The sequence below is a fragment of the Oryzias latipes genome, chromosome 18 (assembly GCF_053564925.1).
Source record: "Oryzias latipes strain Hd-rR chromosome 18, Olatipes_Hd-rR_3.1".
Lineage (NCBI taxonomy): Eukaryota > Metazoa > Chordata > Actinopteri > Beloniformes > Adrianichthyidae > Oryzias > Oryzias latipes.
The window spans coordinates 29,931,589-29,955,888 of record NC_136254.1 but is presented as its reverse complement, the minus strand read 5'-3'; the positions used below and the strand labels follow the sequence as shown (position 1 = coordinate 29,955,888).

Here is a 24,300-nt window from a genome sequence, read left to right as displayed (position 1 = left end):
TTGCTTGACGTCTAAGCTAAAAATTATGTATCAGAGTTCATTAGAGTTTCATTAATCCTCTTCTTCTCTTCTCCTCTTCCTCCCTGTTTTGCTTCCTCCTTTCTCAGAGTTTACTGCTGATGCAGCACTCTTGGTCACGGAAGACGAAGCGGTATGGAACGCAACAGAACCATGGCTGACCAAACAGTTCAAAGAGCAGCTTCTCAGATATGCCACTGAATGATCACCCAACTCAAGGCCCCAACAATCCTGGATTACCACTCATCTCTAGGCTTTGGTCAATCCCACCTGGTTTTGTTGTATCAGAATAGCATGGTTTTCGCACCTTGCTTCTGTCTATAATCCTCGTTCGTCTTGGAAAATCAGAATAGCGATTCACGTTTGACTCCAGCCATGAACCCCTTACCTCTAACTCGGCAGGGTTTGTTATCAAGGACACACCACTTTAGACTCATGACAGACTGGTGCTTTATAAGTATCCTAGGCCTCAGCTTGATCTTCAGTCTGACCTCGTGTCAGAGGATGGATCCTTCCAAGCACCCAATTGTCAACACCAACTACGGCAAGATCAGAGGCATCAAGAAGGACTTGAACAATGAGATTCTCGGCCCAGTTGAACAATACCTGGGAGTTCCCTACGCCACAGCCCCCATCGGCGACCGCCGCTTCCAACCTCCTGAAGCACCGGGATCCTGGCAGGAGATCCGCAATGCCACCCAGTTTGCCCCTGTGTGCCCTCAGAACATACACGGGGTGCTTCCAGAGATCATGCTGCCAGTGTGGTTCACAGATAACCTGGATGTGGCGGCGGGATACATCCAGAACCAGAGTGAAGACTGCCTCTACCTCAATATCTACGTGCCAACAGAGGATGGTAAGTGAGCACTGGGGTCTGGTCGCGTGTTGACACAAAATATACAGGTTCTGTTCTTGACTTTCAAGTCCTACCTCAAATGTCTACATTTGTCAAGTTTTTATATTAACCCTTCAACACTGCAGTGTTGACATTCTTTTGACTACCGTAACTCTTCAAATGTTTACGCACTTCCGCAAAGGATTCTGAAGCTGAGAAAAACTCATTTGCGCTGCTGTGCAAAACTTTACAGTAGTGAAGTGTTTAAGTAATTGACGTAAAAACAGTAGGTTAGAATGCAAAGCCACCTTTCTCTTTGTCACAACCTGTTGGAATGATGTCAATTGCGTGAATGGTCGAAGAGTTACGGTAGTTTGAAAACCGTCCTATTTTGCTGTCACCGGTGACAGCTCAGGTGTTAAAGGGTTAATAACATATATGATTCATTTATAAGAGCAATTTTTGGATAATAGATAAAGGGGTTCAAGTTTCAAATCAACTCCCAAGTTTTTCCCTGTTTTCTTTTGGGACAACTTTTTTTTCACGTAACTCATGACTTCATCCTAAGTGCACATTGAAAATGTTTGCCTTAAGTTTTTGGCAAGAAAAACCAACATTCATGATAAGAAATAGCTGCAAATCAGCAACAATCATGGACCAGCAGGACATTTTATCAATTGTTTGTTTTTACCCATGAAATGAGTTTGAAGGTGAATATGTTTTTGATTTCCTTGAACCCAATCTTATAGAGATTACTTTAAATGAGCTGAAATTTATGGATTGCATGGATAAAAGTGTGTTTTTTTTCTCCCTGAACATAACCCTAAAAGTGACCATGAATCTTTAAGGGACTCAAGGATTTCTGTCTGGATGACGCACATGTGGCATTTTTCTGACCAAAGATGTGATTTTATTTGAATGTGTATTTTTTAAAGCAACCAAAGGGTTTGACAAGTTTGTGCTTTAAAAAGTCAACCGCTTACCGCACACTGTTCAGGAGGGAGGGGCTTAGTGAACTGCCATTTTGGACTTTTTGTGTCATCAGTTTGTGCAACTATTTAAAATACTTTTGTATAACAAGGTTCTATGTTTTGATCTTTTGTTTAGACATTTTTTGGGGATAATAACATACGATGCCCCTTAAACTCTTTAACACCAGAGCTTTTGAAGCGTTCATGCAATTAATTCCAATGGATTCTGAAGCTGAGAAAAGAGCATTGCGCTATGAAGCAAAACTTTACAGTTGTAAAGTGATGATGCAATCACTATAGATCAGCTGATCCTGATGTAGACAAAAGCAGCTTTTCTCTGCCTCAGAATCAGTTAAAATTACGAAAATTGCATAAATGGTCAAAAAGATGCAGTAGTTTAGAGTATTTTTTCCACACTATATAGCATATTAAAACATTTTTTTTGTTGTTTTTTTTTTCCCAAAAAACAACACACCTCGTTATCCAGAGCACCTACTTTATGAATTCATTTTGGTTGTGCTTACTGCTGTTAAAGCAATTTTGACACAGGTTCCTGTCAAAACGGTTAGTTTGGTGTTATTGTGAATATGCTACTGTGGCTAACGTGTAGCATGTGGAACCTTTTTTTTCTTTTTTCTTTATTACATGTTACAATCTTGAGTTAGCCTAGTCACTGTAACATTTGTTTTGGCAATAGGCTATCAGTCTGTTTTTGTACATGTAAGTTTGAGAGTTACAGAAATTGAGAACATGCTTATGCTGCTAACGTCTGTAGCTTTGCTAACGTGTAGCGGTGTCTGTGTTGTTTTTTCTAAAGTTACTAACAAGGTCGGGAGTTAGGGTATTCACATTAACATTTGTTTTAGCAGTATTAATCTGTTTGTTACGTGTTAAAAACAAGGTTGTGAGTTGAGTGTATTGTAAATACGCTAATGTAGCTCACACTTCTAATGCTTCTAACATGGCTAAGCTGTAGCGGTGTCTGACTTACTTTTTCATTCATTACCAAAAGGGTTAGGAGTTAGTGTAGTCACGATAATGTTTCTTTTAGTAGTGTCAGTCTTTTTGTACATATTGCAAACAAGTTTTGGAGTAAACGCCTGTAATGCTTCTAACATGGCTAATGTGCAGCGGTGTCGGACGTACTCAAAATGTGTCGCTTGTTACAAACAAGTTCTAGAATTACTGTGACTGTAGTAAATTCCTGCTGACTGACAGATTTATCTCTGACTCTTTTGTCTCGCTTAATGCGCTTTATGGTTGAGCATGCCTTATAGATGACACAAGTATGAAATAAATAGACCATCCATTGTCGGTACCCGCTATAGTGCGAAAAAAAAACGCTATGTTGTTTTCTGTTCCTGGCAACATCACAGGTTTTTAAGGGTTACATTTTTGTAGAGAAGGCAAAAGACTTGAAGCGTTTGCAGGTGATCCATGAGAAAAAGGATTCAGAACTTTTATCTTTTTCGACTGTCATGAAGCTTTTTGTTTGATATCAGATCATAACGCGGGCTCTTCGGTCTGCCAAGGCTCAATTAGGTGCGAAAGCAATAGAGGAGACATTGTTCCGCCCCGTCGGCAGGTGCGGGATGAAGAGTAAAGACTCACGGCGCCCCTCTCCACCCCCAACTCGGGTATTGTCAGACGTGTTAGACATTTGTCGTCTCATTTCTCAGTGATTCACGCCACACAAAGCCGACACCTTTCAAAGAACCTCTCTGGCTAATTTCCTTGGAAGAAATAAAGTATATGTGTTTTCACCTTGAATTGACATTTTCAGGGTGAAGCACTTAAATGTTACTGTGCAGCATCACAGAGCTTGATTAAAGCAGAAAATACTCCTGTTATTTGAGATTATAAGTACACATGTTCAGATTTTCATCTGTTGTCTCTGCTAACAGATGGTTTTGTTGTTTGTAATCGTTTCTGTGCGCAATCCTAAAAACGCTGCAGCTTTAAACATTCAGCCAGTTATGGCGAAAATAAAAGTTATGATACTTTAAACAGGAAAGGCATGAAATGTCACAGGTTTGAGCTAAAAATCTGTTTTGGTTGATTGCATTTTGGCCAAATCCTCTTCTTCTAAAACACGTCTCCCGTTGGGAACGCCCATTTTTCAGCCATTTTGGAATTTTTGTCCAAATATTTTCTCCAGTCTTTTCTTGCTATTTTCACTAAATTAGGTTCATACTAAATCCAAATGTCATGCCTTTAACAATGAAGCACATTTTTTACACTTTTTTCAAGACTTGCGCTGTAGATTTTTGCGGATTTGTCCTTTTACTATTAAATTTGTCCTAATCTTAGCTGTTTTTGCCGCAAATTTGTGTCCCCCGCCTCTGTTTTTGCGCGCGGTGAATTCGCTGATGGTCGCTTGTCCAAAAATCTGTTTTTAAACTTGGCGCTCCTGACGTGTGTGGGAGGAGCTACTGTGAAAGGTGTTTCGCCTCTTTGCTACATGGAAGAATTGACTTTTTATCTAGCGTACAATACATTGAAGAGGCGGATGTTGTTTAGACTTTAGGTTTGGATTCATGACACCATTCAGAGACTCTCCCAGTGCGGTGAGCTTCACCACCTACTGCAGGATCTGCGTCTGAATGACGGACGCTGTCAGCGGTACTTCCGTCTCTCTGTGACTCTTTTTAGCGACTTGCTGTCCCGCATTAGTTCAAGGAAGGAAAAACAGAAGTAAGAATAAAAGAAGAAGAACTTTTTATCATTCTCTTGATAAAAGTAAGACAAATATCATAAAGTTCAGGAGGAAAGTGATCAGATTCTCCTCTCTTTTGGTTTTGGACCCAATGATGACATCATCAGAATGGCTCAAGCTTCTTGACTCCAGTTCCTGATTGGTTGACGCGTCGCAAATTTTTTGCCAAAGTTTAGATTTGTAAAAATATGTGCAACGTTGCGGTGTCTCCTGGCTGTGCCACGAAACCGCGCCAATTTGCCGCGCCTACGTTGCCAGGCCCAAGTTGCCACGCCCACGTTGCCGGGCCCACGTTGACACACCCACATTGTCGCGCCAACTTGTTGCGCCACGTTGTCGCTTTGAGGCTCTTGAGGGCCTAAACATTTTTAGGGGGGGAGACACCTTACCAGTTTCCAGCTGCTGTTTGCTCCTTATTGGCTTCATCTGCTGAAATGCTTAAAATAGTTTTAAAAGGTTAAAGAAAAGAAAGAAAAGTTAAATAATAAAGAAAATCCTGATGCTGCCACTGCAACGCAAACCTACCGTTCCATTTTGTCCTTTTTGGTGCATAACTCTGTTAAATGGTTACGTTTCATAATCACAATGCTGTAACAGCAGTAGTGCAATCAGCATTTTTGTGCATTTTAAGCAATCACTTCATTTTCTCACAGGAAAAGCTAATTATAGGCTAATGTAATGTACGTGCGGTGTTTGTTCAGGGAGGATTTCTCCCTCTTTTTCTGCACCGCCATCACTCACTGGGCTTTTATTTTTAGCCAGCTCCACACCCTGCCCTCACAGCTCTCGGTACATCTGTGTATCGGGCAGCACAGATGTTTTTTGTCTCCTGTTTTGGAGCAGAGGCATGTCAAAAACTGTAAATGTCAGACAGAGAAACGTAGCCTGTCCTTCCTTTCTGCAGGAAACGTCCCGCAGGTGTGAAGCGCTTTCAGACAGTGACCGTTCATCACGGCTGGGCGTCAGCGTTTCCGCCCGCCTCCTCAGCAGGATCAAAACGTCTTTGTTTGGGGAAGGCGTGCGCCTGCTTATTGTCAACACTGCAAATATTCCCCGCTTGTTTTATTACCTGTAACCTGTTTTTCCCTGGCTTGTCCTCCTACACTGCTTTTAAATATAATTACTGCATGTGCCGCTGAGAAGAGGCTGAGGGAACAGAGTTGGAAATTACCCGCCACCAAAAATGAGCACATTTTCTGTCATTACGACTCACCGCCAGCTTCCAGCTCCACTTGCCTCCGTTCATCCCCGGAGGAATCATCCTTGTATCTTTCTTTTTAGGGCAACCCTCCGACTGAATCCTTAAAAACCTTCCTCTAATTTTAAGTGGAATAATCCTGCAGTATTACTGCTTAATGCCGCCATCCATGCAAATGGAAGAAAACGGGCTTTGCTGACAGATCAATGAATTCGCCTACTTTTTTGGTCGCTTGTGACGTCTTTTTTTTTACTCTGTTGGGGTGCTTAAGTAGGAGAAACAAGCAAATGTTGTTTCTCTCATTAATTGTATTTAATTGACGCCACTCAGACATAATTACTTTTCTGAAATTTTAATAGTTTTGGATTAAATAAAAATCCTTTTGGTTCCGTATTGCAAATTTGGATTTGTTCTCTTTTATTAGAGTCAGGATCGCTTAGGGTGGGTTTTCATCACATTGGATTTGCTGTCGTGAGTCAGACACTTATGGAACTTTATTGTCAAATATTTCCAATTAATCCTCTTCAGCGTTTTTGAGTTGCAACGGAGAAACTTAACTCGGACATCTCTGCCTTTTAGCTTTCGTAATACGAGAAGTCTCTGTACGGGTAAAAAAACATCACATCATAAACCAAGAAAAACACCCTTTTTGCCTTCTTTTGAAAGGAAAAAATACAATTTCTAAAAGTGCAGGAGTAATGCCGTTAGCAGTGTGATTACGGCTTTTCTTGTGAAAGTTTTTGGTTTGGGGTTTGGCGGGCTTGTCCCAAATGGGGGTGATGGTGACGAGACAGAAAGTTCAGGTGAGTGCAGACATATAAACTCATGTGATGGTAAGAAAAAAAAATACATCAGGGCTCAAATATAACAGCAGAATCAGAGTTTAGCTTCAAACACAAGAGAGGTTTACGCCTTGGATGTCCAAGGAGAAGTTTGCTTCACTTCTGCTGCAATCACTGACTATATATGAGAACTGGACTGAATGACTCCTCCCCCACTGGCATTTCAAACAGGAAGTACCCTTGGGCTCGAAGAAGGCCAAAATCCCTCAGTGTTTTTTTTTAAATAAAAATAAGCTTTCTTTCTGTGCTACCTTTTTTTATAAATCATATTTTTGAGTTTTTGACATGCATGAAAGAGAATAAATGTAATCAAAACCTTACATTTTTGCATTTCTGAATATTTCTTCTTTTAAATCTGTGTCAAACAGTTTTAAAGATGCTCAGTTTGAATTAATGAGCCGTTGTGATGTCACAACGGCCCAGAAGCACATCCGCATTGCACAAAGCTCCCTGATTTGCCCCGCCCAGCGCGCACATCAGAGAAGACGGCACATTGCTTAATTTCCCGCTTGTAATTGAAATGCGTCCGGGGCTGGATTTTGTTGTTGGCCGCACGTATCTAAATTTAAAGTTAAATTGTAAGTTCCAAATGTGTTCTCTGCATTTGTGCTCTCGCTCTGACCTAGTTTAAAAGCTTGCTGCCCGCATTAACCAGAAAGAATAAAAATAAAACCAAGAATAAAGGCCTTTTTTTATTATTGCCTTGATGAAAATAAGAAAAATAACAAAGTTCTCCAGGCCTAAGTAGGCTTGCTCCTCATTGGGTCTCTGGCCGCCAGCTCGCCTCCGGGGAGCCGCCATAGTGATTCCGATCGCTCTATAGGGGTGTTCCTGCCTTCGCCCAACAGTAGCCGTCCCATGGAATATGGCTTTTTAAGACAGTAAGTTGCAGGATTTTGGTTCAAAACTTCATAATCATAATTAAAACACCACTAGGAATGTTTTTATTTAAAAAAAAGAAATTCATGCTAATCTTCATTTTTTTCTGTAGAGCAAGTTATCCAATCAGATGCCTCAATAAAAGCAGTTGGTGTCTGCTGGCCCACATGTCCAACGTTCCGTACATTTGACATTTTTCCTACAGACTGCTTTCAGGTTGGACTTCCAACAAGTGTCAATACAAAACACTGTCTCAGACCAGTCACTGCATACTGGTGACATCTGGATCTAACACAGCGGCATCTGCATGGGAAATCGTTTTCATTTCATTGGGGCCTGAAAGAAGCCATTTTCTATGGGTGACGACACACTCACTCACTCCAGTTCTTTTATACAGTCAATGGTTGCAACCACGCATGTCCAACACAACAGATTATCTGAATTGTTTTGGTTTTACAGCTACTGATCAGTTCAAAGTTTACAGTTCAACTCATTCAGTTCAACCTGATTTGTCAGTTTGATTTGCCTCACTTCATAAAACTCATCTAAACCATTAAAGTTGATGTCATGGCTACAGCTGTTCTGCTTTTGAGTCCTTTAACAACCAATTTTATCTGACAGTAAAATTTTTAAACTGCTTCGGTCTTTGTTCTAGAATTAAAAGAATTACTATCGATTATTTGTGTACCTTTTACTGTAAAGCAAACAAATGAAAAGAACATTTTATTTTGAACCCATGCTAACATCAGAAAAGCATAAATGTATTCTGTAAATCCCACATTATTTTCTTTATAGGAAAAGAGGTTCTTATGGTCAAGATACCTTTTGATGTAAAACCAAACATAAAATCAAATTGTTTACCCAAAAACATTAAACAATTCCATGAGCTAAAATGTCTAACAATTGTGGTTAGATAACAAAAAAGAACTAATTAGGCATAAAAATGCTAAATCAATGCATTATATGATGAGAAATTGAAGATTATTAAAAATCTTAATTCTTCATGTATTGTTTCCTTATTGAAGCAAATTGCTATCGCTTTCCAAAATTCAGATCAGTATCTCCCTCCACTAGCTCCACAGATTAATGGCCACAACCACACATTCATCTACAACAAGTAGTTTTCCCAACAGATCAATCAGGTCTTATAGCATCATTGATTCTGAGATTTCATGAAATAATAGAATTGGTTCTTTGGAGAGGTTTTTAGCTCCTTTTTTCACAAGTCGATGTTCCCGACAACAGTGTCGTCTCTCACCTCTTCCCCAACCAAATATTGTAGTTTTCTATGTCGCCACTTCAGCCTAATGATGGATGGATCTGGATGTTCTCTGCTCTTGTGTCTTTCTGAACACTGAAGGGCTCTCGAGGACTCACAGTTGTAAGCCGGCTTATGTCCTCCCGCCTGTGGTAGTTGGAGTATCATACATAATGCTGCAGAGGAACTGGCAGGTAGCAGGGAGGGAGGGGCTTTGATGGTTTCCGTGGAGACATGGGTCTATAAATCATAGAAAGAGGTCTTCACGTGGCTTACTGCAGATTCATGCTGGATCGATGGAAGAAGTGAGAGAAGGAAATGCTATCGCCACTTTGGGCTCCTTCCCCCACATGCTTCTATTAGCAGTTAGCGGCCGATAACGTTTGCAATTTGAGTCGCGCTTCAAAATGAATAATTGCTAAAGACTTAACATGTTGTAAGAATTTTTAAAACAAACAGATGTGGGTGATTATCAGATCAACAGCAATAGTCAGATGATGATTATTTTAACCCTCACAATGTGTCTGGGTCAAATTTTACCAATTTGTTCTTTTAAAAATAGGTCAATTTTGACTAGAACACAATATGAGGGTCAAAATGAAGATTCCGTTTGCAGATATCTAATTTATATTACATTTTACTTTGTCAACAGTAATAACCCCCAAAAAGTTTATTTTCTTGTATTACTTCCAATTCCACCCTGTTTATGTGCATATCAATATTTATATATTGTTCATGATGGTTACCAAACAGCATTGCTTTTGTTTTACTTAAGTTCAGTGAGAGCTTTTTTTTGCATCAGACCAAATTATCAATTTCCCTTATGACAGTTTTTATAACTCGCTGTAGTTTGTCTCCATAACAACAACAACAAAAAATATTGTGTCATCAGCAAACATGTTAAATTTACTATGTTGGATACCTTAATTCCAGACTTTTTGTAAAGAGGGCCAGATTTGATTATTCTTTGTACTCTTTTATTAACGTTAAATGCACATGAACCATTTAGTGAACATGTTATTGCAAAAGCAAATACATTGAAATGTCAATTTTTTTGCGCTGTTCATTCTCAGTTAGCCTGCCTTCGATAGCATGTCTTGTCTAGTCGTCCCACTTGATATATAACTCCTTGAAAACAGCCACAGTCTCTTGACATATTCGGAGACACAGTTGTTTCAAATTTCACTGAAAAAATACTTCAATTTCCTTTTGTCCTGGAAGCGGTATACCTCACTGTCAACTTTATTTTATTTTGATTACAGTCGACATTTTAGAAACAAGCGAGACGGTGTCACAGAAGGGTCGCGTGACAGTGTTGCCATAGTTTTACAAAGGCTTAAAACGTACTTTATTACGCACTTCAACCCCGAGGGCTGCATATCTTTATGAAAGGAGCCTGCAGGAAACTTTGGAGGCTGCATTCAAACCAGGGGTCGTACTTGTATGCTTTAAATAGATCATTGACATAGAGAATGAATCATTTAGGGCCCAGTAGTTTCCCCTGTGGGACACAACAATCAATGTCCAAACACTGGGAACAATCACAGTCCTAAATTATTCCTAAATTTAGAAAAATAATAAATAAATAAAAATAAATCAATGGCCATTTCATATTAAAGACAATTATAATTATTTAAGCCCCCCCCCCCCGCCCTCTTTTTTTGGTCTGCACCTGTGAACTCTCTGTGGAGGACGGCGCGACTTTCATTTAATGTGAGAATCATTAAACATGTCTAAAAAAACTGTCTAAAGAACAGGAAAGAAAAAGAAGGGAAGAGGAAGGAAAACAAAGTTAAGAGGGAAAATATTTAAGAAGCATCAGTTATCCTGCATCAGTTATTTACAGTTAAGTTAATAACTCGTTTAATTTAGATAACCGGTTTAATAAGTCTGTTCTTGGGTTGCATGGAAGTGTACCAACTGTTCTGGATAATCCATAGAGATTAAAAATTCTCACTAGTTGTAGTCAAATCCCCATTTTTATCTTTTAATTTAAATAAGGCTGATTAAGCTTATAATGGTGTTTCCATCAGTATTATTTGTAAACTCATACAGAATTCGTTTTTCTGATTGGTAAAACATCTAAAGTCAGTGGTATGTTTGGTAACTAGTACATAAAAGCAAAAGTTAAACCAATGTGATTCTTTCTCAAGCTTTTACAAACTGCTAATGGTCAATGGCGCCATGAAAGGTCTTTCCTCGGGCGTCACATTGGGTTGGGCCAATGTTGCCATCGGTTTCTAAAGAGGAGAGCCTTGAACTCATCGTTCTTTGATGCCTTTCTTCCAGCAGGGCTTCATTGGTGGCAGGCAAAGGTTTTACCCCGATAAGATGGTACAAAAGTGCCTTTTAAAGATGCTGGTTTGGTTCAATTAGCCAGTTCAAGAAAGGTATACATTGGTTTTGCCAGATAATCCCTTGGGATTTGAATTGCTAACCTCAGCGCTGTCAGTGGTGCTCTGCTGTGCCTGAGCTGCCGGGTGCGGGCAGAGTCCCTCATAAATTATTCCGTCCAATACTCCATCTATCTTCATGCATCAAGCTCAAACTCCCACATCACCCCATTCTGCAATATTTCATTTTTTTTCCTGAGGAGATCCATCAAAAGGAGTTCAATACTAATACAATAATGCACACAGCATCTGTGGTCCAAGCCACAGCACTGGGAACCTCCATCCACTGGAGATGAAGGGATAGATAAAGAGTTAGGAACAAACAGATAATAGAAAGGATTATAACATTGCTTCTAGTGCTGGAAGAGCCCAAGATTATTTTCCAAAAAGATTTTTCCACAAAAGATGACTCCATACTTTCTAAAGCCTTAGTCATATCTGCCCTTACAAGTGAATACAGGATGTCCGCGAGCGAAAAATGGGCAAGGATGCAGCCCGCAGCCAAAATCAAGGTCGGTGAGCCCATAGAGCTAACATGTTCATGCACAGTTTTTCTCAGAAAGGGGTAAATAAGACGGAGTGTAGGTTGAGTGGGGGTCCCACGTGCATTTACATGCAAAGCCCCAAGAGAGCAGCATTTGTTCGCGATCAGTAAGGGGCCAGTGCACGCACCTTACTAATGACTAGAGTATGGTGTAAGGGCACTGTACAACAGCATCACCCCGTCCGTCAGAAGTGCGTGCAACTTACATTTACAGTTTTACGTGTACTTCACAATGCATTTACCACACTGGCAACAATGGTATGTTCCATTTTTATACCGTTCTTTGAGGTTACAGTTCAAGTTCAAAGGAACTACAAGAAACGCCTGCGTTGCCCTTGACCCTTTAACACCAAGATGCCGTGAACAACACCTAGATAACGCACACCCTTTGACGTACCCCAACTCTTCGACCGTTTAAAGTGATCAGATTGAATCAGAGTATTTTGAGAAGCGGCTTTGAATGTCGGCTTTGCGCCGATAAGCAACACTTAACAAATATTGTTGCACGTCAGCACAAAGCTGCTTTCATCACAGTCAAAATCCAGTGGAATTACATTAGTTGCGTTAACGGTAGAAGAGCTACAGGAATGTTGACAATGTAGCCAAAGTTCCAATGTTAAAGGGTTGAGATGCAGCTGCTCCTCAGAAATACTCAGAAATGTCATTTTGTGCTTCATTTTCTTCTATCGTGGGAGAAAATGCCACAAGAATATGCTAAAAACACCAAAAACATGATTTTAATGAGCGTGTCTGTGCAAGCTTTGGTCATTTTTGATCTTTTTAATTTAAACAAACTGTCAGATTTTGCCTCATTCCCACTTCCTGGTTTCAATTTAACTTGGATCCTCCTAGGACTATCCACTCCTAAATACCAAGAACTGACTTGAACTGAGCTGTGAAGTCCAGAGTTAAACCATTGGACAACAGAATGTAGTTCAGGCTGTCCAAGCATTTTGAAAATAGAAATACCTGGTTTTACTCGGGTCTTTTGTAACCCCCCCACCACCACACACACACACACAGGCACACACAACAAATGGTGATGACTGTCATTTCAGGATCGATTGACGTTTAATTTTACCTCTACATGTACCGTGGTTTAAGTAAATCCACCAATGTCGTTATGTAATGAAATGGCCAATCAGTGCCAGATTAGGATATTGATCATATTTTGAGGCTCCCTAAAACATCCTGTCAGGAGAAACTTTGAGGCAGAGGTTGAGTAATAGTAAAAGAGGGAGGACTGTGTGAATCAGGATGGAAGATGGAACAAACCCTGAATAAGGAGTGGAGGGGGATCATCTTGGCAACCCTCCATCACTTCCTGTCAAGGTTTGCATCAAAGGCTGCTGGCATTTTGTCTTTCCTCTAGACTGTATCAAGGAATTGGCTCAAGTTCAGTCACAGGTATTTATAGCCTGAAAATCAGAGAGGTGGGGAGAATGAAATGAGGATGCATGCATGGGTGGATTTGTTTCCAGTGGGTGTGTACCCACACGGACCCAAACAACCCTCCAGCGTGTGCTTTGCCATGTTTTGTCTCTTTGGCGTGGGTCATCGTTTGGCGGACTGTCACGTCCATCCTCTAGCTTTCATTCAATTTCCTTGCTTTGTCTCTCCTCTTCGTGCATTAGCTGCCTTTTCGTTCTCTTTCCTGCCATTTTGCTTCTGCGTCTCCGTTTCTCCGAGGCGTGTTCTCTCAGATTTCCCAGCCTCCTCCCAGTTAGGCGCTTCGGAGGAGCAGCGAGGCCAGAAATAGGAGCGAGCATCAGATAGTCCATTTAAATGATCGTTTTAGCCTCCAGAGAGTGAACTTACTTTACAACAGTGCTTAGATAATAAGCCCGGGAGCTTATTACTATCCTTGTTCTTCTGGCTGGGCTTCTGTAAAAGGGCTCCAGCACAATCTGTGACATCAACTGCTTTAACTCTGGGATTGATGAAGTGTGTCTGATAGGATTTGATGAAGTCTGAAACATGCTGTCCTATCAATTAAACATCTTTCTTTTTATAATCGGCCTTCCACCAGCGGGCTTCTGCAGTAGTTTGGTCAACCAGCACCTGCTCGCTTTGGCTTCTGGTTCTAAATACCACCGGGGCAGGTGACGTACGTCCCTCCACGGTGTCCACACTGGACAAACTCTTCTTCTTTTTCCACTGTGGCACCACCCACAGCTGGAAGAGGCATGGTACGAAACGTCAAAGCGGCGCAGATCTCATGAATTTTGCTCCAGCCATTTTCTTTCAAAGCTCTATTCCGAAACATGAAGGACTTGGTGTCATATGTTTGCAAACCGCAACTTGTCATTTCTCCTCCATGATCACTCTTCAACCAGTTGGCTCTTCTGTGAATCATGAAGGACCCTGCCAAATCCGAGTTCCTGATTGGTCGAAGTTTGACCTGCTTCAACTTTCAATGCATGTTCAGGTTTTGTGTTTTTTTGTGCGTAGACCCTGAAAACGGTTGTAGGAACTTGTTTGGCGACTCTTTAACACTAGAGTGTTGAACGTGGAAGCCTGAAAAACGCGTTTACACAGACCTTTATTGGAAGTGGATGTTTGAACACACGTTGCCGAGGTTGGTGTGAACGCAGCTTCAGATCAATCTTTTCCAGTGTCTTTTTTGGAGTATTAATGTGTTCAAAGCTGCTTTGAGGGCCCACTCTGATCGTCCTTTTACCTAATGTGAAAGTGTTCCCAGAAGTTTCTTAATTATGATGATGCATTTTTTGCTGTTGTTTTTCTTAGCTAAAATCCAAAAATCTGTATAATCTTATAGAACATAGTTTCTGCACAGCAGGAAGTACTTCATTGGAAATTTGCCTCTGAGTTGTGGGTGCTGAGCAACCCCGCCCCTCTTTACCACCCCATTGCTGATAGCTTTGGTAACACTCTCTCGCTATATTTCCACCCCTCACACCCCCAATCTAACTTTATCATTTAATCAAAAATGGGGAGTAGTATTGAAACCATTCAGCTGTAAAAATATCCACCAATCCCAAAGACTCATTCTCCAAGGGGGTGTGGCATCACAACTCAAATCAACAACTTAAGCATTATATTTTGGAGATCAATTTACCGAAAAATATGACTGTTTTGAACAAACACCTTTGATCAATTGGTATGATATGGTTCACCTTTCACGACCTCATCATTTCACACTTTTGCACAATTTTGGGTCTGTTTTCTTCACAGTGGTTTGTGTTCTGCATCCTTATTGGCTGTAGACCAGCGTCAAACTCTCTCCGTGTTGTTTCTCCTGTGCAAAACGCATTCAGCTTTACAAATGTACATAAATTTTTGATTTCTAGCTGATTATTTTTCCTCCCATACAACTCAATTTATTTTTCTCTGAAGGTTTGAGCTTTCACACGAGTAAAAGTGTGAAAACGTTCATCCCTGTCTGAGAAAAGTGTATCAAGTGTGCAGTGCGCAGTTTTAAAGCCTTAAAACATCTAAAAAATATTGTAAAACAAGTTGACTACAGTGCAGGAACCATTGCAGGAACCATTGTAACACAACAAGATTAAAATGATAAAAAATTTAAAACAAAACACAGGACCTAATATCTGAAACATTCCACGAAAAATCGCTTATAATAAGAGATAAGTAGAGATTGCAAAATTCACCCTTATAGTTCATGATTCGCCTAATGACGAACATTTGTTGTTTGACAAAATCGAGATGAAGCAGCATCTTTTTCTATGCTGCCAATGTGTGAAAACAGCTCACAAAAGCCTGTAGGTCAGATCAGGTCAACACTTTCAATGCAAAACTAGAAATATTTACCTTTGAGTCACCTTCAATTCCATGGCTTTTCCCCTGAAATTGTTTTCGGTTAGGTCCTTTTTTCTAGTGCATATAAAGTCTTCACTTTGTCTTTACTTTACCCAGTGAGCTTTACCCAAGAGCCTTTTAGCTATTAGGTTTTTTTTATTTGGTAAATATTCTTTTCATCCAAATAATCCATAGATGTGGAGCTATATGTCAAATGTAAAGTTCTGTTTTCCAGCAAAAATAGATGTATACGCCCTTTTTGAGTATTTGTCTTGCATACATTACCAATAAGCATTTAGGGTTTTAGATGAACAAGAACCAGAACATAAATCTGAGAGTTAATAGCAGAAATGTGATTTTTCTTTTGGATTTAGTTCTTTTCAGCACAAAGACTAAGCTAGAATTCCTTCAGCGTTTTACTGTAGACGTCCATAAATATCCTCGGTTCTCAGCATATTTGTCCTTTATGGTTAATCATCCCGGTTATTGATACTGTTCACATTTGGAAATGCTGGGTCAGGCTTTCCAAATCTGCATGGTCAGCTGTCCTTGTGCCACGCCATAAATAAAACCACCAGCAACGCTCTGAAACGGAGATAACCGCGAGGAAAGAGGTTTTTCATCTAATGGCTCCACCAGTCTCAGTGATACTGATGTTCATGACCCAAATCTACGGAAAAGGCGGAACTTTTGTTGAGCTTTCTGCATCCAAATTAAATGAAACGTCTCTCTTTGCCGACAGACATTTCCTTTATCCATCTATTAAGAAAAGTGAAGGTATTTTGATGTGATTGCTGACGCCAACCCCGTCAATCAAGATTTAATAAAATCGTAAACATTACGACTGTCATCATTATAGATCGGGAAACTAATACTACAGTTGGTTTTAAAACAAAGACATAAGAAACCTGAAAAGCTACAGACACCCGTATCCACCTGTAAGGGCAGTTGTTACTGCTGCTCCTGAACTCAACAAGATTGTGGCACTTGTCAACAGTGGTTGCTATAGAAACTTGAACATTTTACCTCAGAGCTGGAGACACCAAAACACTTTAAACATTTTAATCCTCCTCCGAAAAGAAAATCTATCTATGGTTGCTATGAACTATCATCTTCCTAAATGCTGCTATTCTTGAATCAAGATGTAACTTCCTGTCATTTTTTGTCATTAAAAACATTCCTGGAATATATTAGCTAATTATATGTAGCTTTAAATACATTCCAATGCAATTTTAACTGGAAAAAAAGTTAGTTTGCTTTGGTTTAATGCAATATAGTCCATGAAGTTCCAAAAATTAGATGTGAAAATAGCAACAACAACATCAAAAAATAGCATGGTGCATATTTTGTTGCCAGTGTGGCTGTGGCCCTTATAAATAACGGTTGCTAAGGAAAGTTGAATATTTTACTCTAAGCTAGAGACACCAAAGGTCTTTGAATGTGTGCATCCTCCTTAAACAAGAAAAACTATTTATGGTTGCTATGAACTATCACCTTCCTGGATGCTGCTATATTTCAATCATTGTGTAACTTCCTGTCACTCTTTGCCATTAAAACATTCCTCAATAAGGCCAAACACAAGTTTCAACTCAATCTTGGAGGTATGTAGCTTTAACTACATTTCAATGCAATTTTACCTCAAAAATAGTTTGATAATCCACAAAGATCCAACAAATATGTACCACGGTGCTGTAGATTGTTGCACTAAATAACACGGTTGACCAAATTCGATTTCCTTAAAGATAATTACATCTGATTTACTTTGTAATTATATTTTACTGTTTTATGTTTTTTTTAAATTGTAAAATAAGTTTTAAAAGTCGGTTTCCCTGTAAGGTGAAAAAGCGTGTTTTTATATTCGGCAGCCCGGGGACTAAAACGTCTTTGTGTCGCCTTTAGGCTGCCTTCTAAAGATGCACTTGTTTGCAGACGCATGCACACACAGCAGATATGCAACACTCATTATGCACATGGAGGTATGAGTCTTTTTTCTCGTCTTTTTTTAACCACTCTCCCATCCAACACGCTCACACATAACACATGGCCCATCTCTTTCAATGCGGCTCAAAGGGCCATCTCTTTAGGGCTTCTGAGGCTTTGGTGGCCAGTGGCGGAGAATGCAAATCAGGCCCCCGTGCACGCACACACTCATGGACAAACACACACACACACACCCATCTCCCTCTGCCAGGTCTCGCTGTTCTGTGCGCCGCCTGCAACCGTGAACGGCGGAGCAAAAGAGAGACAAAAAGAGGGATTAAAAGAAGGAAGTGTTGAAGGGACAGATAGAGGAGGCAGGAGGTTATCCAGAGTTAAGGCTTCCTTCTCTGGAGGAGCAACTGTTGAGATGGTGAGGTGGGAAAAAAAAGTAATTCATCACAGGTTAGTAAGGGGCTGGTGGGTCTTTGTTTGAGGGAAGTGTGGTCCTCCTGTTTGACATTCACACGTGTATGAACGCATCATTATCCACATGCAGTCATACATGGACTGACCTGTATAGGTGTGCCTGACAAACAACGTGAATCCTGAAATGACAAATGCACAGAGAGACACCATATAAACCAGAAATAATGCAGTGGAAATGATCCCATCATGCCCCCTTCCACCCATAAAGACAAAAAAAAAACTCACAGAAGACGCATCTTGAATTTTATTCAGATTTTTTTTACAGTCCACTCCAACAAATGTTCATTTTTTTGTTGCAGTGTTCGTACTTCATGACCAAAGATTGTTGTTTTATGCTGCCTTTAACCTTTCGCACCCAGCACAGCAACTGCTAAACTGTAAATTTCTCATGATGTTGACTTTGAAATTCCCCAAGATAATGTACAAGGTTCTTGTCAACACCACTCCTAATGGCACCCTGGGTTTCAGCACCATGGACAGCGTCACTAACGTAAAGCCTTTCTGGCACCCATGGCCTGCCCCTCTCCTCATTTTCTTTCTTTATCAGCTTTAAAATGGATTGTTTTTTTTATCAATTGCATTATATTGTTAATATTTATATTTTTTATTACAAAAATCTGCCTGTTTATGTGTGTCCTTGACTATTTGTCATATATTATTTTTCATCAAACTAAAACACTGTTTTCTATTTAACTTAGCAGGCATAAAAAAGGCTTCTTCAGTTATAAAAAGACATTAAGTCAATTTCTATCCGCAATTGTTTTCAAAGTTCTTCATGGGGGATCATCCGGCTTCGTCTCATTTGAAGAAAGATGAAGAGTGAAGATGCTAAAGGGCGCTCACTCAAGTCAGAACAGATTTGACCGTCTTTTAAGGGCAATGAAACATGAAACAGAGAGAGAAGAGAGAGAGAAGCGGTACTAAAAGTGTCAAAGACAATCATGTTTTTAGTGTTTTTAACATCTTATTGTGGCTTTTTTCTTCTCTGGATGGACGACACATTTTAAGAAAATTAAGCTTGAAATTGCATTTCTGAGTATTTCTTTATTCAGTTTGTTGTGAATCGGGAGCAGATGAAAAAAAATGGTCTGCTCTGCAGAAACTATGTCCTAGAAAACGACACAGGTCTTAAAAACGGCATCATCATAATTCAAAGAGCCACTGAGAACGCTTTGAAAATGGATCAGAAGATGATCAGAGTGGATCTTTAGAGCATTAATGCAAAATGTCAAAGTTATGATAATAAATCAAGCTCTACTTGATTTCAGATTTAATGAATCCAATGAGACTTGTTTGTTTTTATTACTCATGCATTTGATCATTTCTGTAATGACTTTGATCTATCTGTGTAGGTTTTTTATTGTATTGTCTACAGTTAATGCTTCAAATAAACAAATTAATCAATCAAATGATACAAATCCTCCGTAAAATGTAATTATTAACAAACTGAAAGCAGCTTCACTACATAGAAGAAAAATGTTACTAAAGCTTCTGAACTGTTAGTGGTGAAAAAGAGATGCTTATATTTTGTGTTTATAAAGCAACAGATGAAGAAATAAATGTACAATATTTATGTTTGAGGCCTAATTTCGTTTCTTGTTTACTAAAACATTAATAGAAACAGTTTTTGTCAATTCTTTCATGCAAGCATTTACATATAGAACTTATCCTGTTGAAAATAAAAATACAAACTTTGATTTGGAAACATTTACTGGTTTGCAGCTAATAAAACCCTAAGATCATTAATAAAAAAAGCTAAATCAACCCTCCTCTTTAAATTTAAAGGAGAAAATTTAGAAAAAAATAAACACAAAATACAAAATTGGTTAAAGAAAATGTAACTCTGAAAAAGCAGATGACAATTTTCCTCAAGGCTTTTAAAGTTCATTAAACAAATTTGGTTTTTGTTTGCTCACTGTGGGAAGCTGCAATTAATAGGAGCAGCCAAAAATTAAAAATAAAAAAAATAAAAAATGAGGACCAAATTTGACATTATTAAACAAAGAATACATAATGTTGTTTCTAAAAATGATTCAAATACTTACATCATTGTATAAACAACAACAAATGAAATAAATCCATACATTTAAAAATAAAATGAGCAGACCATCTAATGATAAAAATAAGAGACTGATTCATTCCTGATTAAAGGAGTAGATGTCATTGGTCTTTCTAAAAAAAATAAAAAAAGCCTATATCCTCACCTTTTAGAGTATATTTTCCCTTTCTTTCTTATTGAACTTTACCGCACCTTAAGCACGAGTTACACAAAAGAAAACTTTGTGTTGCACCAGTTTGAAGGAGCTCTGGTGTCCCAGACGATGAAGGTTACTGCGCAGATCAACAGTAAGTCTTTATTTGCAGCAGAGACGGCCGATGGGGTTGAAGCGCTGCTCAAACACAGATTGATCCTTTCTTGTTTTTTTTTTCTTCTGTGGACAAAAGGAGAAAAAGGACAAAGCGGCGCAGAGACGACCTCACACGGCAAATACTTTGAACAACAAAGCCGGAGCCGACCGCCGGTTTCGTGTTCCTCTTCACCCCCCTCACCCAGCCAATACGAAGGTTTTGTTTTACACCAATGTTTGCCATCATCCACGTCAAATGTCAAAACACGGGAAAACCTGGCGTTGCTCTGCATTCCACGGCAGGCTCTCAAGTTTCAGATGAGGAGGAGGAAAATGACAAAGGGAAATCCTGACTTCACCACATCCAGAGCACCGGGGGGACTGACTGGCTCCTCCCACACATCCATTTCATCGTTTTTTTTAAATTACTGCGCAATAAGAGATGAGATTTCTGCTTGAACGGCCTCTGGGAAAATCCAGAGTCCAAGCGGTGGCAGTGACTTATTAATCTAATATCATTTTGACTGGATATAAGAACTGGACTGAGTGACCCCTCCCCTCATGTTCCAAACAGGAAGTACCCGCTGGTTCCAAAAAGCGTTTTTTTGCTGCAGTTCAAGTTATAAACTTAATGTCTCCATAAAAGTAAGGTGTTCCAACGTTCGTTTCCAATGTTCCAAACGTTGATTGTCGACTTCCATCCGGCTCAATCCCGATTGAGCAGAGTGGTTTCCATAGAAACGTCGACTCAGACCGAGTCGGGCCAGTCACTGCTACACAATGACGTCCAACTCCAACATGGCGGCACCAATGGTTCTGACCTTTGTCACTATGGAAACTATGTGAAGCTCTTCTTGCTCCAACTCGTGGATTTTCAACCACAACAGACAAAAAGAGCAGAGGAGGAGGAACAAAAAGGACAAAGAGGAGAACCGGTTCATTGGTTTTGTTATTTAAGCCAAAATTCCTCAGGAATCTGAAAACTACTTGTCGGGTTGAGCACCAAAACTATTTTTCTTCAGTCTTGATCCTCATGGTTTCTGATGGAAAATGGTGGAATTAACTAGTGTAAAAGCACTCACAAAAACAGATTCCACCATTTGTTTTGGTTTTGTTAGTAGTATTTTTTTAGCTCCTTCAGAGATTTTGGCCCCATTCATTTTCTGCTGCTGTGATGTCATCATTTTTTTGGTTAGGGTCGTTCAAATTCCATTTCTTTTGTTTGTTTGTTTGTCTTTTGGGATGGGATGGTTGCCCTGTGACACCATTTCAATGGGAAATAAACTGTTTTTCTGTTGATATACTGTTTACTCCCAAAGAGGACTGTCCTAACAAAGAAATACCACCCTAAACATGAACGACCTCACTGATCGTGCTGAATTTAGACTCCATACTTCTTTCTAAATGTGATTCTTTGTAGATAAGAAGTGAAAGATCGTTTTGACCGGTCGATGTGTTCTGAAACAACCATAAAATAGAGTTAATAAATGTACAAACAAGGTTAAAAGCTTGTGTTTTATGATCGGAGATGAATCACAGCCTATCGTGTGGCGTTCAGGAGCTCCCGTTCGTCCCGGTACTGTGTGCACGAAGGCTTTAGCAGACGGGTGGTTGGTTGTGTACCTGTGCGTCTGGCTACAAGGGGAGACAATGGCTCTGACCTCCATGCTTATTCAGTCATCGTCACTCTGTAAATGTCACTCCATCTGCCTTCCCGCTGCTCACTACATCACCGTTTACACCCCTGGGATTCCGTGATCCGGCGCCGTCACCCGTTCATCTGACGCCTTCCTTCCTATCGCGTTTCCCCCCCATGCCCCCACCGTTAACCCTGTCTGCCTTTTTCATCTGCTGCTTTTATCCCCCTGTTCTTACGTTTTTTCTTTAACACAACTCCTTAGCACACCCTAGTGCCCGTGAAAAGGAATTTTGGACATAATAAAAGCCCACCCCCACCCCCCAAAAAAATGATGACATCACAGCAGACGAAGACAACCAAAAATCTCCTAAGGGGCTCAAGTGTTTATACTCCTCTTAGTGATTTCGATCCATCGCCTCCCAACTCCGAGCATCATTGGAGATCTACTTAAAAATATGTGTCGGGATAAGAAGTTGTAGATTCTGAACGGCGTTAGCATAGCGAGCTTGCAAAAGTGGGATCCCCCTGCTGTTCGCACATTTCTAACCGAAATATTGTGAAAATGTGAATCCTTGTCTCCAGCTGAATGAAACAGTATAAAATATAAGGTGTACATATTAGGACTGTGGGCATAGTTAACCGAAAACCCGCGTTGCCAAGGAAATCTAAAAATGTACTTATGCCGATTCATCTAAAAATAACATAGACCTGTTCCTCAGCCCCAGACTAGTCATTTTTTAAATGGTTGCTATGGAGATAAACCAACAGAAATGTCTTGAAAAATAGCTGCATTTTGAAGGAGTGGTGTACCAGTTTCGGTTTTGTCTTCTTTTCTTCCATACTGGCCCTTGTTCCCTCTCACTGTTGCATCCCTTTTCTCTTTGGTGCTTGTTTCAGAAGCACAGTCAGCATCTACCGCTTCTATCCCCCCCTTTCTTTTTCTTGGCTGCCCCCCCCCCCCCCCCCCCCCCGCCCCATTCAGCCGGCATTGATCAATATTTCTCAAGTTTTCACTCTGAGGCTCCAGAATGAGGCACCCAGGGACGGAAAAGTGAGCCAGAGTCGACGGCGAAAAGAAAAATAGTGTACAAAAAGGACGGAGAGGAGGAAGGGTATGGAGAAGAGGAGGGAAATTAATTGAGGGAAAGCGAGGCGGGGGAGGGAAATGATGCATTTCAGAAGGAGAAGGGGGCCAAAAGAGTCTTATAAATAAAAAATGTTCCACCGAATCACCACGGAAGGCAGCAGCAAACATCATACCTCACTTTGTAGAACCATTTTGTTCTGCTGAAGAATGGCAGCTCTTTCTTCCCGATCAGGTATTTTTATTTTTAAAAGCTGAGCTTCGGCTTGATGACGGCTCACAGTCTGCTGCTCTGAACGTGGAGCCGCAGTCAAAGGCTTCGTGAAGCTGCTTTTTTTTATCATTGTCATTTATTTATGGACATTTTTAGAGGATCAATAGTTTTAGTGCAGTTCTAAAAACCATGCAGTTTTCAAACTGTTGGAGCCGCTGCTGATTATGAGTGTTGGTAAATATCCAAGTTTTGGATCGGTCAAAACTATTTTAGTGTTATTTTATACGGTTACAAACAGAAAGCAAGCACTGGCCATGAATGTTTGTCCATAAAAGTCCTAACATGCATTTAACCAACATTTCCTGTTTCTTTTGATAAGATAAGATGAGATAAGCAAGAGAAAAAGACAAAAGTAGTGGTGGAACATATAAGTCACTGTCCTCTTATTTTTTATATTACATATCAGTAATTTCGTCTCTTAAATATTTAGATATATATAGACTTATTTCTGTTACTCTTATTCGAGAATTGTCCAAAGAATCAGTTATGAAATAAGCTCAATTTCACAATATTTCTGGGATAATTTCTAAATATGTCCCATAGGATTCAGAACAGGGACAAAATAGCCTAAAGTGAGGTGGTGACTATAGATAACTCCGCCCACTTTGGGGGTGTGACAAAGTTTAGTTTTTTTAGGTTCACCCACAAGTCTGCAGTATGTTTTTAAAATGAAAACATGTTCTTAGTAATGCAGGAATTTAAAGTAAGAATGACAAATTCTGACAATAGTGCACCCTGCCGCAGAAACACACACGCACGCATATTAGGAACGCTGTCGTGATTTAAAAACAAAGAGAAAAAAATCATCTTTTTTAAACTAGATTTTAAAAACTATGTTTGCTATATAATTCGTTTTTTGAAACCTGGGAAAGAAAATTGCCAACATCTGGTGGTCATTTGAGGAACTGCAATACGTATTTTTCCTGGTTTGTTTGTTTTCTAAAACGTGATATTTTTCTGCATGGATGCAAGTAAGCTAGCAGCAGCATAGTTTATACCCAATAGATCCACCATCCGGGGTTTACTCTTTAGCTCTGGTTTAGATATGAGGAAGATAGGTTTTTGTAAAACCAAGTATAATGTCAGATTTTCCTTCCTCCATTCATCTACTTTCCAAA

General features: G+C 39.8%; 1 protein-coding gene across 3 annotated transcripts in view; it reads left to right on the top strand.

The window, feature by feature from the left end:
• nlgn2a (neuroligin 2a) overlaps nt 1-24,300 on the top strand; it is a 238,719-nt gene that overhangs the window by 85,913 nt on the left and 128,506 nt on the right. For all 3 annotated transcript variants that reach the window (XM_020711522.3, XM_011487310.4, XM_078936303.1), the window contains exon 2: nt 108-874. In XM_020711522.3, coding sequence (XP_020567181.1) covers nt 394-874 — 481 coding nt within the window. In that variant the 5' untranslated portion in view covers nt 108-393. The remainder of the gene's footprint in view (nt 1-107; nt 875-24,300) is intronic.